General features: G+C 32.3%; 1 protein-coding gene across 2 annotated transcripts; it reads left to right on the plus strand.

Moving 5' to 3' along the window:
* Positions 1 to 956: 956 nt before the first annotated feature.
* On the plus strand, positions 957 to 6,924 carry LOC124358604. Of its 2 annotated transcripts, XM_046810908.1 has the most exons (5): positions 957 to 1,178; positions 2,675 to 2,820; positions 4,006 to 4,064; positions 6,383 to 6,466; positions 6,708 to 6,924. In XM_046810908.1, the coding sequence occupies exons 1-5, from the start codon at positions 1,041 to 1,043 to the stop codon at positions 6,878 to 6,880; spliced, it is 600 nt and encodes a 199-aa protein (XP_046666864.1). In that variant the 5' UTR covers positions 957 to 1,040; the 3' UTR covers positions 6,881 to 6,924. The 2 variants fall into 2 exon arrangements, with proteins under 2 accessions (XP_046666864.1, XP_046666865.1); XM_046810909.1 differs by lacking the exon at positions 6,383 to 6,466.
* Positions 6,925 to 17,883: the final 10,959 nt, after the last annotated feature.

Consider the following 17,883-nt stretch of genomic DNA (forward strand, 5'->3'; position numbering starts at 1 on the left):
TGGAGTACAGGAATAACTCGAAAGGACTGTTTGTTATCTGTGCTGGTGCTTCGGAACTCAGATACTGATGATAAACGGCCGCATATTGGAGGCCAATTAATGATGTCCCACGTTGAATATCAGATAAATTTGTCTTTGACCATCTTGGATCTACCTTGAGGTCTAAAGAACGGCAAATATTAAAATTTAGTTGAAAAATGAGGGGTTAACATATGTCATGTTTAAAACCTCTAATTTTTTAACGTGTAATAGGTTTAAAAATACCCAACTATCTGATATTTAAGCTAATACCTGTATGAAGGAAACAGGATTTTGTCGGACATTTGCCATTGTTAAGTGATACAAAACACGATGCTGGCTAAGTCATAGGTGGTTGGTCGACGAATGCAGACATATTGTAAAACTGAACCTGCTGTAGCTCAGTTTTAATAATTAGTGTTGTGTTTAGTTTTGTATTAAGTGCATGTTTTAGAGTTAGTGAAGTTGACACACAACATGGTGGTTGTTATTATGACTTACGCGTGTCACAACGCTCTGGCATGATTTGTTTATTTTAAGCTAGTTTGTAATTATGTGTTAGGTTAGTTATTTAACTGAAGAAGGGATCAGATTGCAGGTCTCGAAAGGTATTGTTACTGGTTTTTTTAATCACGGAACGATGGCAAATGTCCGGAAAATCGTGTTTCCTTCACAATCGTTCCATCGTCAAAAACAAGCTAATATGTTTATTGGTAAGCTTTTATTCCCAATGTGTTTAGAAAAGCAAAGTAAGGCGTTTATATAATTGTTAAGCCAAAGTGGCTCATCGAGTAGAATATATATCTTTTATACTTCTGTATATAACTTCTACTCAGAAGTTATTATTAATATGGTTTAACTGTCCTCGTGCAAAGCCATTTTCTACGATCCTAGTTATCACCAGAGCTTATGTCTCAAGGTGGCCCGTTGTTTTATAGTTAGAGTTATAGTTATTCTGTGTGATACGTTAAGAGAGAAAACAGCGTTACTCGATATTAGTTCGTAGATATATTGTAACTGATATGCGTTGTGTAACTTTTGTTTGTATTATTTTGTTTTTAAGTGTTTTAACGGAAGTCAATACTCTAGACATATGTAACAAGAAGATAATTGAAAACATTTACAAAATAAACAACCAACCAAAATGCGCCCTGGAGACGGTGAGTGTATATACAAGTCCCTTGTCTAAAATGAAAATAAAGGTATAACTGGTGGTTAAAATAGATAAACTAAAATATAATCCCAAAATAATTCGTATAACATTGCACTTAACAAAAGAGAATGAGATAAACTTTTAATAAGTAAACTAATTACCGGTAATGATTACAATATTTGAACGAAAACAGACCTCTTATCTCGTGACCAAACTGTTATGAATGGTGTAAAATACTTTTTGACAATTTGGTGACAAACGATCATAATAAAATGGTATAATACAATATTAAAAACGTGTTAGTTGGTAATCAAAAGTATGCTATAAAATATAAACCACTATTTATTAATTGAAATTATAAATCAATGATTTATTCAATAATAAATGAGGAGGATGGCTCATGGGTTAACAGTAATAGTTTATGAATGGTACAACATTTGATAGTTTGCAAATTGCAGTTTAACTTTATTAACAATGAAGTTTTCATGAATTAAAATTATATAATGAATAAATACCAGAATTCTGTTATTAATGCAGCTTAGAGACATAAAATATAATTTTTAGTACTATACCACTATATCTCACAAAATAAAAAATTCCGAGTGTTTCACAAAAGGGGTAGTGAGTTATCTTGCCTCGTTTTCTATAGGTGAATATACTTGTAGGTCGAAAATTTTCAGTAATACGAGTATTATTTGATTTTCGCTTAGTGTAACCATTTACAATAAAAAAATTGTTATGTTAAAAAAACCTTTATATGATAAATTTATATGATAAAATAGTGCAGTTATAGAAGCATGCTACGTTGGTTACTGATAGATGAGATGGATTTCCCGTTTCCTGAAGCAGAAATAAATGTAATATATAGGTGTTAAAGAGTAGTACTACGTGTGAATCAGTGATAGGTAATAAATGTGCCAGGAATATTTTAATTCTGAATACTATCGTAAAATCAAGAAAGATATAAAACAGCTGAATAGTTACTCACAACTAGGTAAAACTGCCCTTTTAATACAAACTTTTGTTCTAATTTTGCTCAGGGCTAAACTTTGGGGTTTCAAAAGGACGTGTTAGTGCTGTTCATATCATCATTTGAAATTTATACTTCAACATCTTCTTCTAAACCGTCATGTGTGGTTTAATCAGTGGTTGCTTTACTTATGATAGCTAATTATATAGAGTGCACTGGAAATCAGACAAGTTTATAGCTTGTTGAAGTTTTTTAGGAGGTCTAATGTCTTTTTGGATGGTTTTATAATCTATTATGGTATTATTAGTTAGATACGACATAAAATAATACCTTATAAATATTTTGAGTTTATTTTCGGCCTTATTGTATTCTGTTATAGTATTTAGGAAAAAAGCATAATAGTTTGAACACATATAAATATTGCTTGCTCCACTTTTTTCTCTATTGTTTTAACAAATAAGTAAACAAACTAATTAGTGATGTATATTAGCAATATCAATTAATCTAATCGTGTATTCTCCACACTGTTTAAGATATATGCTTTGGGACACACTACCTTTTGGGCACTTCCAAAGGAGAATCTATCGCACAACTCCAGCCTACACTGTATTGAATTTTACTTAGAGAAACCATTCAACAAGTCCACAACTGGTCACCTCACCTACCATTTTTACAATACGTGAGTGCAATAAAATATTTTTGCTTAGAGGGACAATTGCTATGAAGAGCATATTTAAGTCTCAATTAGTATCCAATTTTAATTAAAGGACTGATATCCTACAAAGCAAACGAGGACAACAAAATTGTAATGGTGACAGATCATTTCTAAGACTTGGTAAACTTGAACTATGTTGTAAACTTGAAGTTCTTTTTTGACGATGCAAGGATTGTGTAGGAAACAGGACTTTCCCGGACATTTGCCATTCGGTGTTACAAAAAATCTGTAACACTAAGTTTCGAAATATCTTCTTCAGGTAAATCAGTAGATCTTGAAATATGCCTGAAGAAGAGATCAGATTGCAGATCTCGAAACGTAGTGTTACTGACTTTGTATCACTGACAAATGTCCGGAAAATGCTAGTCATTGGTTTGGAAAATAAAAAATATAATACGGAATAACGATGTCTGCCGCGTGGGTTTGAATATTCGATTACAAAAAGAGAGTACCAGGTTTAAAATAGAATTCCAGTGTACGAATGGTGCGATAAACCCACACAGCAATACATGGACACCTCAGCTACAACACTGGACTTGAAGTGTGTAAATCATCCGAAGCAAATGACGGAATGAAGAAGGAGATGCACTTCGGGTACTGGTTTACAGAGTAAAATTGAGTAAACTTCATTACCAATTAGACGGCCTAAATATTACTGCACCGTTTGAAAAAAGGCATCCAACCCACTCGGCCATGCGTAATAATGCTGGTTCCCTATTTCACAGAGGTGGTGCTTTTAAGAGCTGATAGGTTAATACGTTGTCAGGCTGTGATCAATTTCGAGAACAGTCGATTACGCTTCCTGCCACACTAGACTGTTAGAAATGTTCACTTAAATTTTTTACTGTAACCAATCATTCATCTCTAATTAAAAATTTTATCGTGTAGAGTAGATGACTACGGCTACAATAATCTGAGCTTCGGAGCAAATGCTGTATGTCAATAAATTTTAAAACCGTACTTATTATATAATCAAAAAACATTTTGCTTAGTGTCACAATTTTAGTGTTGGTTACGTGCTAGGGATATTTGATAGGAAAAACGATGAACAAAATATGGACTAAGCTCTCTGAAATCTCACGAAATATGTTTAGTCATTTATAGTTTTCCTGGAACGACATTAATTGCATCTTTCCTGTATTGTTACAGATCCAGAATTGTAAACTACGCCTACCACGACCAGGGGAAAGGGCATGCTGTGGAACTAGGTATAAATAAACATGACTTTAATTGCAGAACCAGTAATTTATTGAACATTAATTAGGGAGGACACAAGTCCATCACTAGACAACGCAACGCTCCAATTGGCGTTGTATTGTTGTTGCTTCCACGTATTTTGTTGATAGTAAAAAGCATAATTAAAACAATTGTATTATTTTTCCAACAATAGTAAGAAGTCAATTAAGGTCATTTTGAACGAAAAACGCTATTAGTAACAATGTAGAATTTGCATGGTGTACTTGCTGTATTGTTTCAACTTAAAAAGCGAGATCCATACACTAACTAATTACTAGTGATATTTTCCTTCCTCCGAGTACTTCTAAGGAGTTGATTTTATATCTTAAATGTAAAGAAAGGGGTGGTTACTACGAAGCTCTACTAAGAAATAGTGGGTGGATCACAAACATCCACCGTTATTATGTTTAATATTACCAGCGTCATCGCTTGTGGTTTTAAAACATGATCAGAAATCCCAAAAGTATATTTTTGGTATATACTACCGTATGCATATTATTTAATTCAGTATATCTCTCATGAAAGCAATAAATTATCGTAGAAAAAGTAACCATTTATATACTATGGTATGTGGAACAGAGTTAAACAACTTTTCTTAATTCATAGAAAAATATTACTGATTTACCACCTCGCAGAGACCACAGGTGTAAACTTTTTCTCGGGAATGGAAAAGTAGGAAACATCATCATACTCCAAATAGACGGACCTTGGAAACTGGAAGCGGACCCACGTATTCCCAGTACGGGGAGGTAAACTTGTAAATTAAAACAACGAAGACTGTATATTGGCAAAAATGCGTATTTAGAGAATAAGGATTGTGCAGACCCGACCTAAAACTATTATCATCAACACATGCTAACAGTTATTTAAATTGACAATCATATCACGCCAGTCCACGAGTCAACGACCTATCACTCGTTCTCTGTTTCTTGTACACGCGCATTTAGTTCTACACTGCTTGAGCATCTAGTTTAACGCTATCGCTTTAACTAACTAGTTTGCTATGATGTCACTTAATTTAGTTATTTATAGGTTACAATGAGGGATCAGTTTGTGAAATGCACCCTCACCAAGTGTAAGTATCCTTCTTAGCTTGGAATAACATCTAGAAGCTACATATCACAGTTAAACGGTATCTTTGAAAGTGGAAAAACCTTCTCAAATGTCGGGAATGTTACAGGTGGAGTTTTATGTTAGAGAACTAAAGAAATTAAAATAAATACACAACTAAAAATTTAAAACAAAATTATAATTTTTTATGTATTATTAGTAATTAAAAAAAAGAAGTTGCTAAAAAGGAGTCAAACATTATCGAAAACAATATGGCAATGCCAAATGAAACAACAAAAATACAACACAATCGCAATTAAATACTAACAAATAAAGTCTAAACATTTTATTCTGGTTTTAGGCAAATACCCTGTTATTTAATGCACTATATACTCGTACATTAAATAGTGCAGTGATATACACATTGTTTATGCTTGGCATGAGTATAGAATGTAAATATCTTGCCAGTATTAAAATTATTGTTAATAGAGATCTCTTTACATTATTAGTAAACAATACAGCAAAAATTCCAGACAAGCAATAATATATTTTGTACCATATTACAATTATATACAGACCAGTTCCAGGTAAAAACAATGTCACGCATCCAATTTGAAAAACGTGAAAAATGAACGTAATTTGAATTTTGTCATATCAGTGCTGTATGCAGGTCAAGAACGTTGTATCGCAGAGTATTGCTCTGCTCTGTTGAGCGTCTGTCTGAAAGTGGGTGGGGGGGGGAGGGGCGACGCGATGGTCTATGGTCTAACGATAGTTAGTCGATACAGATATCGATTTGAAGATTTCAAGTATCGTAGAAACTCAATGGAGGGAATGGTGACAAACTTACCATTTCTGAAATGCATAGAGGATCTTGATCCTAGGTGGTTAAAAAAACCTCTAACTGTGCTATTCTTATGGACATAATTTTTATAGCAATCGCTAAGTGTATTTAGTTTATTTATAATGACAAAGAAAATTAAATTTTACCCTAAAAAAATGTTACGGGGGGGGGGGTGAATAAATGATGAAATGTGGGATTTGTTATTATTAAATACTTTTTAAATATTACCTCGCCTTAATCGTTAAAAATTTAGCATAATCACATAGACGTTTCCAGAATTGCATAAATGTTTTCTAAATAAGGCTATTTTCTGTGACACCTTCTATAGTGGAATGATAAGATATACAGTATATAATAATTCTAGATTTTCGTATGAACGTAATTAATATTTTCCAGATGAGAGTGGCTACATGTTCCACGTTTACGGCCTCAATATCCCTGGCATGTCCTGTTACTATCGGTGTGCCGATACTATAATAGGTGAGTTACATACTAAAGTATATTTACAATGTAAGTCTCGTAATAACATACAGAGACCAAATTGGTCACAATTGTAATTTTCTACTAAACTCGATTAAAAGGATAAAGTTAATTAAATTAATTCTATTGTATTTTATTTGGCTTCGTTTTCAGTTATTTGTTTCGCAAATGATAAGAGTTATTGAATTTTGTTGTTTGAAATTAAAATTATTAATTACATCAAGTATTTTATTTTCTTCAGACGGATGGGACTACGGTTGGGATTACGGTTGGGACTTTGGCGGTATCGAAGTGCCTATCGACACTCAGGACGATCCGGATGTGTTGAGGGCTGTGGCTGAGTGCAAGAGGAAGCTGAGGGACGTGGGTCTCTCGGAGGAATTTGTCGACATCACGACCTGTAGCGAGTGTTAAACCCTTAATACTTACTGACACTAATTACATAGCCTGGTGAATTATATTTGCTCTTAGTTGGGATATACTTTGTTTTTATTACAGCCTTGGGTTAATTTTCACAATAACTGGGAAAATAAGTTAAAAATTCATAATAAGGTGAAACGTAACGGGTCAAATATGTATGTTGTCATATATGATATCTGTAGTTAAATTAAACCGTCCTAGCTCGCTGAAGCGGACCGAATCTTCAATATCAAAAGGAACTAAATTAGTCTGTTAGGAATGATACAATTTAAATTAATGTAAAGACCGATTTACAAATATTTATTATTCTGATAATTCAAATTATAATTCAGATAATTAAGTCCGTTTGACAGGAAAAGGCAAAATAAAAATGTATTCTTTCGGCGCAGTTGGAAAAATGTCGAATTATTTTTCAAATGTTTGAATTAGAAATATTATTTTGCAAATTGAATTACTTTGAAATAGTAATGTATGTCACTGATGCGTGAAGACTGTTTGTCAGTTAAAAGGTTAATATATAACTAAGGTAAACATAAACTTCATACTTTTTATAAGATTTATATATTTATAAGTATCCAAATAAGCTTTGGCTTTCTTAGAAAGTATGTACTTTTTCGAATAATCAAACAGTAAAGTACAAAAGTACTTGGAACTTTTTCTTAGTAAGCAATAAAAATTAGAGAAATCAGTTATTAAGAGTGTATTTAAATCTTCTCCCATAAATTTACAACGAAATTTACGGGCGTACAAGTTTTTTTTAGGTTAAAACTGCTTGTGTGGATCTGAAATAATGATAGCTACCAGTACAGACAGCTTTTAAACCCTTCTCAATGTGTGCCATGCATTGACAGAGTAAATCTGCTATAAATAAATAATTTATTGTTTAATTTAAATAATTGTTGTGTCATTATATTTGTGATAATATTCTCTATAAACTGTTATTCTTGTAGTTATTGAAAAAACTGTTGATTTTTAAGGTATTAAACGTTAAAAAGGTTCTTATGGTCACTATTTTGAAAATAATAAAAATAACTTAATGATAATTTTTTAGTAACCGGCTTGTTATTATGAATATTTGAGCCTGGTGTAATTTAATTTATTGAATTATGAGATATTAATTTTTTAATAAAAAACACATACAGCCAGATCGGAGACCAATGTTCATATGGTGAAATACTCGTATGTTTATCTTGACCTGAGCAATAACGTGGTATACATTCGTTCAAAGAGTTACTGGACACCCTGTATATTGGGTCCGTTAACTTTAAGACGGTCTAAGTGACGGTTTCACTGATGGAGTGAGTCAAACACATCATCCTCAATATTTATTCTGGAATACTTCGGTTTTACTGGTCCTAAGAGCTTATTAGGAATATATTTTTCGCAGTCAAACATATTTAGTCAGGCTGTAAGGACTTTATCTATACCGATGGAAGTCTAATTTTAAGTCTAGGTTAACTTATAATAAGAAGAAGTCAACTTTCTGAGTTCAATCATATTCAGTCATTTGACATGTCAACAGGTGATACCTGAAGACTAACTATAGATTGAGCCTAAAGCAAGAATGTTGCACGACATGTAGTGTGGCTTACTTTTGCCTTTTATACATACGTATTAGACATTAGGTTTATATAGTTAGATATACAGCTTAATTAAAGTTAAACATCCGTTTGGATTTCATTATTATTTAAAATTAATTTGTGTAGCGTGCTAGCGAAACAAACGAATAGTATGAGAAAGCGATTCTGTTTTGGAAATTATGGTTTTCAAATTATGGACAACTTCAACAAAATTGACAGTGGTTATTTTCAGAAAATATTTGTTCTTTGCATAAAATATATGTAAAAAAACATTTAAGACGTTGGAAAATAGCACACATACCTAATTTGATCAAAATGAAACCATAAATTGGCCACTAACTTTGGACTACATTACACTATGATTTCCACCAGAACCTCAAGAATAAATTATTAACTCATCATAGTATCCTCGTACGTTCTTAAATTCGTAGGAAAAAATTAAAAATGAATAAGAAATTTGTACAGTAATGAATTTATAAAAAAACATCTTAAGTGTTAAGAAGTACTTCTTAGTAATTTAAAGACATCTGTGCTTGTGGGAGGGGGTTATTAGAGTGAAGGTGGGAGGGGATAAGTTATTAATCTGCAGCGGGGGTGGTGACTTGCATACTAATGAGTTGGCTGAGAAGTTGATTTATGGCCGGGCTTGATACCCGGCTTACTGGGGCATTCGGTCGTGAATGCAGACGATTCGTTCTTTCATGACCTTGTTACATTGAAGGTCTTGGCAAGCATCCCACAAACGCTTCATTAGATCCTAGTTATTGAAGTAGAAGAGGTATTTAAATGAGAGGATTTGATTGTTTTAAAGTTTCGCAGTGTTACATTTACAAAATTACATTTATTTATCAAAAAGAAAATTGATTTTTTTGAAAAAAAAAAAAAAAAAATCGTAAGATAGAAGATCTAAAAAAAGCTACAAAAATGCATGCCATTTTGCATACGTATTATTGTATATGTTAAAAAACTACTGGGAATCCCTTTAAATTAAATATGGACTAGCTGATAAGGCTGTATTTTTAAACGGTTCAGACAGTACAATTACATTGAATTTTGTTAAAAAACCAGTCTAAAAAGACAATGTTTGTATCTGATCTCAATATAATCATGACTTGTAAAAATGCTGGAATGATTTATATATGGAATGCGGCCAAAATATGTATATTAAATAATTAAATAAAGTGATGGAAGCTGTCAACATTTATGTTTAAAAACACCATGTAGTGGATTGAATTTGTAAAATAGTTTCTCTAATAACAATAAAACAAATTTTCTAGAAAATTTCTGATATTTTTTCTCGGTAGTTATGCAGTATGAAAGTATGAAAGTCACATTGTTGTGTTTCAGCTAACCCAATTTGTACCGCTTTAAAGGGAATTTCCTGGAACCTATAGTTTTATAGCATGAAATAAACGACTGTTCAAACGTCTAAAATAAACTTATCTTTATTAACACTGCAATACAGTGAGCACAAGTACATACACGTGAGTAGTATTTTACTTGTTTAAACGAACAAATTCGTTATGAACTGTAGTACCAATAGTATAATTTAGTTCTCAACAAAAATAACTGTTGGGGAACCAATAGAACAAAATTTAACGATATGAAAGTACAGAAACAAATTATTAAGGTACTTAAATGGTGTAAAGAATGCAGGAAAATATTTTGAGGTATGGACACGTGTAAAGAAAGAAACGAATCCATCTTTCTTTTTCATTTAGTGTCTGTTTATATGGCCGCCATTTTAAAAACACTAAGGATAATTTTACGATATTTTTTTAGTAACTGTCCTTGTTATAATAAACATTTGAACCAAATTTGGTATAATTTTATTCATTAGTTTTTGAGATATTAATTTTTTAATAAAAACACATACGGACAGACAGATGGGAAATTAAGCATCGAAGACCCATGTTCTTGTGACGAAGTATGTATGTCTTGACCTGAGCAATAACATGATCCAGAAATGGTGTAGGGACAATTTAACTGCTTGATAAATATTTTTATCGTATTCTATCTTCACTCATACCCTACCACCTTATCTACGGTTATCTTATCTGCAACTGATAAGTCCAAACTCCAGCACTCGTCCGCCTTTCTCTGCATCGAGTCAATAATGCCAGTTTATAACTAACCCTCCAAAACACTTGACGCTGTCTTCGTAGAGAAGTGCGTCAACAACCACCTGCCGCTCTTCACCAAGCTCACCGAAGAAATCGAGTCTACCGTCGAGTCTGCAGTGCAGAATGCCCTCTCCAACGAGCAAATAGAGGTGAAGTTATATAGAGGCGTGTGGGTGAGTTTGATGAGAGGCTGGGATAGAGGTTAGATGAGCTGGAGCAATACCAGCGCAGAAACAACATCCGGATATTCGGCGTAGAGGAGAAGACCGCTGAAGACACAGACCAGCTTGTGATCGACCTCTGTCGTGACCTACTATGCCTGGAGATAACCCTGGAGCAGTCCCAGCTTCGGGAGACCTCAGCTTGGACCAGCACCTGACGGCCGTAAGCGAAGTCGTGCCATTGTTGTGCAATTCTGCAGCTACAGGGACCGGCGGAGGGTTTTTTGATTCAAGAAAACGGCTTAAAGGATCTGGCGTCACAATAAGGAAAGATGTAACGGCCCGGTGAACGGAGGTGTTGCGACAGGCGACGGCGCGTTTCGGGGCCAGGAGCACTTGGACCCAGGATGGACGCGTGATGTGGGTCGACCATCAGTGAGCTCGAGGTGTGGCGACGAGACTGGCGGACCTTCCTGTGGCGAAGAAAAGACTTGTTGCACCTGTCAGGTAAGACTGCTTTTACTTTTAGTATTGACCATTATTTGAAAAATTTTCAATATTATTAACAGTGTGTATTTCGTGACATAAAATACTAGTGTCTTGTGTATAGCATCGGTTTGCAGTTGAAACTTTAAAAGTAAACTTTTTCTTTTTTTCTTTTCTCGACAAAGGTTGTGTATGTACGTGTAAACTTTGGCGTAATATTTTAGTAAAAATTTCTTCACCTCAATTTAGCTAGCATACAGTCATAATGATCGACTTAATGTATATATAGTCCTTTAATTCATTAGAACAGTTTTAATTTTTTTCTCCAAACAATTTTACTTGTTTACTTACTACCACTATTGAAATTATTTACTTTATTGGAGCTGACGAAGTGGTTAAATGAAAACAATGTCATTACTACTGGTACCCAAGTTTTAAATGTGTGAATGTTTAAATACTAAAAATATTGAGGAGTTTTATTTTCAGAATACGTCTTTCTTTATTAAACCGTATGAGGGTGTGTGGTTTGTGTATGATTGGATATTAATTTAGTCTCTGAAACCTGACATAACCCCATATAAGTGAGAAGAGCGTTGAGCTTCACGGGTACAATACTATTTATTTATCGATTTAACTATTTATCGATTGGAAAATTACAACGAAATGAACATACATTACAAAAATAAAAGTTTCAGTTTAAATTTTACTGAAAATATTCCTTCAGAGATTTGATATGTATAGAATTAGTCATAGATTTGTACTATACAGAAAAAAATTTCTAATTAAATATATATATATATATATATATATATATATATATATATATATATATATTAATATATTTAATTAGAAATTTTTAAAGGGTTGTTGTGAATTTTACCTTCAGTTGGAGGTATGAAAGTTGTGTTACTCAATATATTGTAAAATATACCCTGTCTATCTAAAACACTAATTATATCTCAATTGGATGGTTACACTAAAGTAGAATAAGATATTCTCACCAGTAACTGTTTCTTGCTGAATTTTCTTGCTGTTTATTTCTAATTATATATATATATAATTATATATATATATATACTCCCGGCGGAGCAAGTACTTTTTGCGATTCAATGTTTATTGAAATTATATATATATATATATATATATATATATATATATATATATATATATTTAATTAGAAATTTGTTTCTGTATAGTACAAATCTATGAATAATTCTATACATATGAAATCTCTGAAGGAATATTTTCAGTAAAGTTAAAACTGAAACTTTTATTTTTGTAATGTATGTTCATTTCGTTGTAATTTTCCAATAGATAAATAAGTATCATCTTCTACATTTTGAAACACAATTTATTAGACATTAAACATAATATATCTATCTATAATAGACGTTAATAAAAAAAACAGAAGAAAGTCTGTTTTACAAGTTATAAAGGTTAATAAGTGATAACATAAAATATAACATACAACATACTTTTTTACAACATAATGTACATTATAATCCTAAAGTTGTTAACAGTGACTAAACTGTGACCATGATATGTTCAGGGCGAGCTAACAGCAACTTGATTGTCTCATACAATAATCTCACTTCGTTGGAGATGTAAATGTAACTCCTCCAGTATAACAACCTCTTTGTTACAACCAACAGTTGCAGGTTTGGTTGTCTCATACAATATCTCACTTCGCTGGAGATGTAAATGTAACCCCTCTAGTATAACAACCTCTTTGTTACGACCAACAGTTGCAGGTTTGGTTGTCTCATACAATATCTCACTTCGCTGGAGATGTAAATGTAACTCCTCCAGTATAACAACCTCTTTGTTACAACCAAAAGTTGCAGGTTTGGTTGTCTCATACAATATCTCACTTCGCTGGAGATGTAAATGTAACTCCTCTAGTATAACAACCTCTTTGTTACGACCAACAGTTGCAGGTTTGGTTGTCTCATACAATATCTCACTTCGCTGGAGATGTAAATGTAACTCCTCCAGTATAACAACCTCTTTGTTACAACCAACAGTTGCAGGGTTTGGTTGTCTCATACAATATCTCACTTCGCTGGAGATGTAAATGTAACTACTCCAGTATAACAACCTCTTTGTTACAACCAACAGTTGCAGGTTTGGTTGTCTCATACAATATCTCACTTCGCTGGAGATGTAAATTTAACTCCTCCAGTATATCAACCTCTTTGTTACAACGAACAGTTGCAGGTTTGGTTGTCTCATACAATATCTCACTTTGCTGGAGTTGTAAATGTAACTCCTCTAGTTTAACAACTTCTTTGTTACAACCAACATTTGCAGGTTTGGTTGTCTCATACAATATTTCACTTCGCTGGAGATGTAAATTTAACTCCTCCAGTATATCAACCTCTTTGTTACAACCAAAAGTTGCAGGTTTTGTAGCTTTGGTTATATCATAAGCTCATTGTAAACATTCAAATTCTTAGCTATCTTCTCTTCAACTGAATTTTATGAACGGAATCTTACAAGCTACTATTTCTCTAAGCTTTACGCTAGGAAATTAAATTTAAAAAAGTTTACTATATTTATTCAGTTTTTTGTAACCTTTAATAGAAGACCTCTTTCATAAAATGTTGACATACACACTTTAGAATGTAATTTGTGTAGTACTTGATAAAATGTGTGTAATGTTGAAGTGCGATTGTAGATTTAGTGGCAAATTAATGTTTTGGAAACACTGTTGTATGATAACAATGTTAAGTTAAAGATCATTATAGGAATTTTAAAATCCACATCACTGTCATAGAGGACATAACACCCAATTTTCAGACTCTTGGCAAACTTCAAACAATTCTCAACATGCTTGAACGGTAGTACCCAAAACCTGTACCGATCACTGAACTGTGTGGTCTCATTAAACATCGTGACCCAAAAATTACCTTTATGATGAAAAAGCTCTAAAATTTGGAGAGCATGAAGCAATTTTATATTAAAATACCCAACCCAAGACTTTGAAAGATTTACGTATCTCCAAAAGTCAGAAGTGTATAAAAGTTATGAATAGGACCAACGAAATTGCCTGTCTATGTAGCTGGATTAAGCCTTTTTCACAGATGTATCCTTTTATCAAGTACCATAACAGATATGTATGTTTTGTCTTCAATTTAAAGGTGGCGACCCTAATGTTTCTAAGATTTGCGGTCGTCGGATCACTCTTTGGATCCTTGATATATTTTTGTTTATTGTCTTATTTATTTTGTATACCGCTTTAAATACACATATACGTACTTGTGTTCGCTTTCCTCAGATTTGTGTCTTATGTGTCTCCGAGAGAGTGGATATTTGTTTTTGATAGATAGCCTTTGCAAGATTTCACAGTCCCTATTTTTTGCCACCAACTTTATATGATGTGCCTTGCCTCACAATGTGAGGAAAATACTTTAACTATAAATATTCGCAGTTTTCTTTTATTTGACCAGTTTAATAGTGACGTTTGAATAATATTTCATATTATAAGTGGTGTGATATTATCAATAGAGTCTTCTGTACTTATGTGTTGATAGCACACTGATTATAAGCAGTACACTCCTTTTCAAGCACATTTAAAGTTTTCTAAAATCTCCAATTAAAGTGAATTTTAGTTTTCAACTAAAATTTAATTCTTTGAGCATATGAATAATTAATTATGAAATTGATTAAAGCAAGGAATTGTATTTAAGACCTTCAATGTAATCACGTATTAGCTTCTCTTGTTGTTAGAACACCTCCATGCATTTAAATGTTGCATTTAAGAACACCAGGTGTAGTAAATACGCCAATATACAGTGCAATTGTGTATTTTATACAACTCTTGTTCTCAATAAGTTCCGTAAGTTTAACGTGGTAGGAACACAAACAATTATAAAATCCAAAATTTCACATCTATAATATGTTAGAGTGTGTACTTTTTCTATCATTCTTAAATTTCTTTAGTAATTCTTGGAATATTTCCGGTTACATTGGTGTTTTCTTGATAATTCAAATAGTATGCATTATATAGTATACATTATCAATCATTAGTTCAAACACATTGTAGCTTTTAGAATCATATATATTATGAATTATAGTATTTAATATCCCTTATATTTCGGAATGAATCTTGTTATAGTAAATAAATGTACCATAAACTTAAACATTTTCAGTACTTACATATCAATTAGACTCAGATATAAAATACATTCCAAACCATACGCAGTATAGATGATTTGTTGAATTCCGTAATAATTTAACAATAACTGTAATTCAAATTCTGTGATAGCTGTAATTCTGTTTTTTGCCTGGTAAAATAAGTACTTTACTTTACTTTTAATTCATAATTACTATACTTATTCCTTAGTGAAAATTAGGTGACTACTGTGGAATATGTTATTCACTAGTTTTATATAAGTTTTACTCTACTAATCTTAATGGAAATAGTAAAAACAATTTAAATCGTACATAACAAAAGAGTTTTCATTTATAACAAAAACTATGTGATTTTGTGCAGTATAACTCAACCCTCCATCAGGCGCTTAAAATTAGAAACACGATCAGGCGCTCACGGAGGTTTCCTCCAGGCTAGCGAATAATGGATATCATAGTCGTTTAAACTGTTCTTATTTGTTTAAATATTCATACTGATTTAATTACAATGTAATATATTCATTTTTAGAAATTAAATAAAAATTACTCTCTTATGTAATGAATTTTCCAAATAAGAAATTCAAAATTAAAAAAATGTTATTGTATAATAACAACATAATTTATTTTAAGGAACAATGCAATTAATTGTAAAATGTTTAACCTACTGTAATAAGATATGGAAATTAACTTAGTTTTTAACTTCTTACAAAAACAACTTACTTCAATTCTTGAGATATTACACAATTGTAATGTCAATTATTACTCTAAAATCAAAATTTATTCTTTACTAAAATTTTTTTAAACACTACACAAAGTTCAAAACATTTTCCTTCTGGTTCTTATAACGACAATGTTCACTCCATAAACAGTACTGAAATGTTTTCTAGCACACTTGTACTGTACTGACAAGTCTCTCGTCTTCATTCTCCATTTCACAAAATTCAAATAAAATATATTGTAAAACTTAAAAAGAAACCATCACAGGTGACACATTTATGCGCACACGGATTATTACTCCATAAAAACTAAACACTAAAAGGCGCTCACCTAGATTTCGTCCAAGCACTACAAACACAACATCGGGCGCTCACGGAGGAATCGTCCAGTCTCGCACGGAAGTAGACCTCATACTGACAGATTTTGACAAAGATAAGCGGGAGGCTATTGCTTCGCTTTCCCGAAAGATGCTCGTGAAGTATACTGCGGGAAACGACTGCCAACATCAGAAAAGTAGTACTATTTTTAATAATAAAAAATACACGGAGGAAAACTCCGTTTAGCGCCCGATGTAGGGTTAAATGTCTCCTGGTTAGAGCTGACTTTAGATGAGAATGTTTACTTTCTGTAAAATCATTTTATAAAAACCAAAAATACAAGCCCCCGTCAGTTTCTGAACGTTCTTCATTTTTAATGGAATTTCTTTTACAAAAATTTCCTAACTGTAAAAAGTCTAAATTAAAAAAAAAAGATATACATAGCTTCAATTAAAAATGTCTTATGTGAGTGGTAAGCTAAAGAAATATGTAGTATTTAAAAATAAGTGTTAAAACTTAACTGCAAGAAATAAATGTATCACTACAAGAGAGTGATGATTTAAAATTTGACTTCATTTTAATTACGGTACTGTGATTTCACATGGAAAATAAATTCACTTAAGCTATGGAATGTTTTATAGCACGCTTGCAGTTACCCACGTCTCCGCACGCAATTCTTGCCGAAATACAAGGATGACTTAGGTATATTAATTTAAAATTAAATTACAAATACTAGTAAATTAGGTCATAATCACTGAAAAATATCCCAATACTCTTAAAGAACAGTATTTTGGGGACCTCAAGTCAGAGTGAAAACTATTTTTCACTATGACTATTATATTTTCAAGTACCTAAATATAACTCAAATTTCTCTGTAATATTTCATAATAAACATTTTCAGTAAGGATTCAACTATTGTAGTCCTGTGTGGAGGAATCGTAAAGTCAAACTTCTTAGCTTTTTCAGTTAACATAATCATGATATAATGGATAATGAGTGTAATTATGAAACAAAACTTGAATTTGTGTTGATGCCTCAATTTTCGAAATAGGAATACGCCTATATGTAAAACAGGGGCCCTATTAATGTCCGTGTAAAATTTCAATACAATCGGTCCAGTACATTCTATGTGATTGAGTAGCCCGCACACCGATACACAAACGAACACAAGGGTAAACAATATTCGACTTTATATAACAGTAGATTCATATTGTCTAATATTTCTTCGCTAATAAACTTATTGATAGATACAAGTTTTATTCACTGAAATATACATACTGTAATATCTTATAGCTAAACATTCCAGTATACGACCCAATAGACACTATAGCCCTTCTCAAGAAAATCATTGATAGTGGGAAGAACAGAAAAATATTTAACAGGTTTCGGACATTTACAATCTTTATATGTTACGAAAGGTATAACACAACGTTTCGAGGGTTGGAATCTATCGTCTTCGTCAGGTGGGGGAGGTATTAATAC

Source organism: Homalodisca vitripennis, chromosome 3 (genome assembly GCF_021130785.1).
Source record: "Homalodisca vitripennis isolate AUS2020 chromosome 3, UT_GWSS_2.1, whole genome shotgun sequence".
In the NCBI taxonomy this organism is placed as follows: domain Eukaryota; kingdom Metazoa; phylum Arthropoda; class Insecta; order Hemiptera; family Cicadellidae; genus Homalodisca; species Homalodisca vitripennis.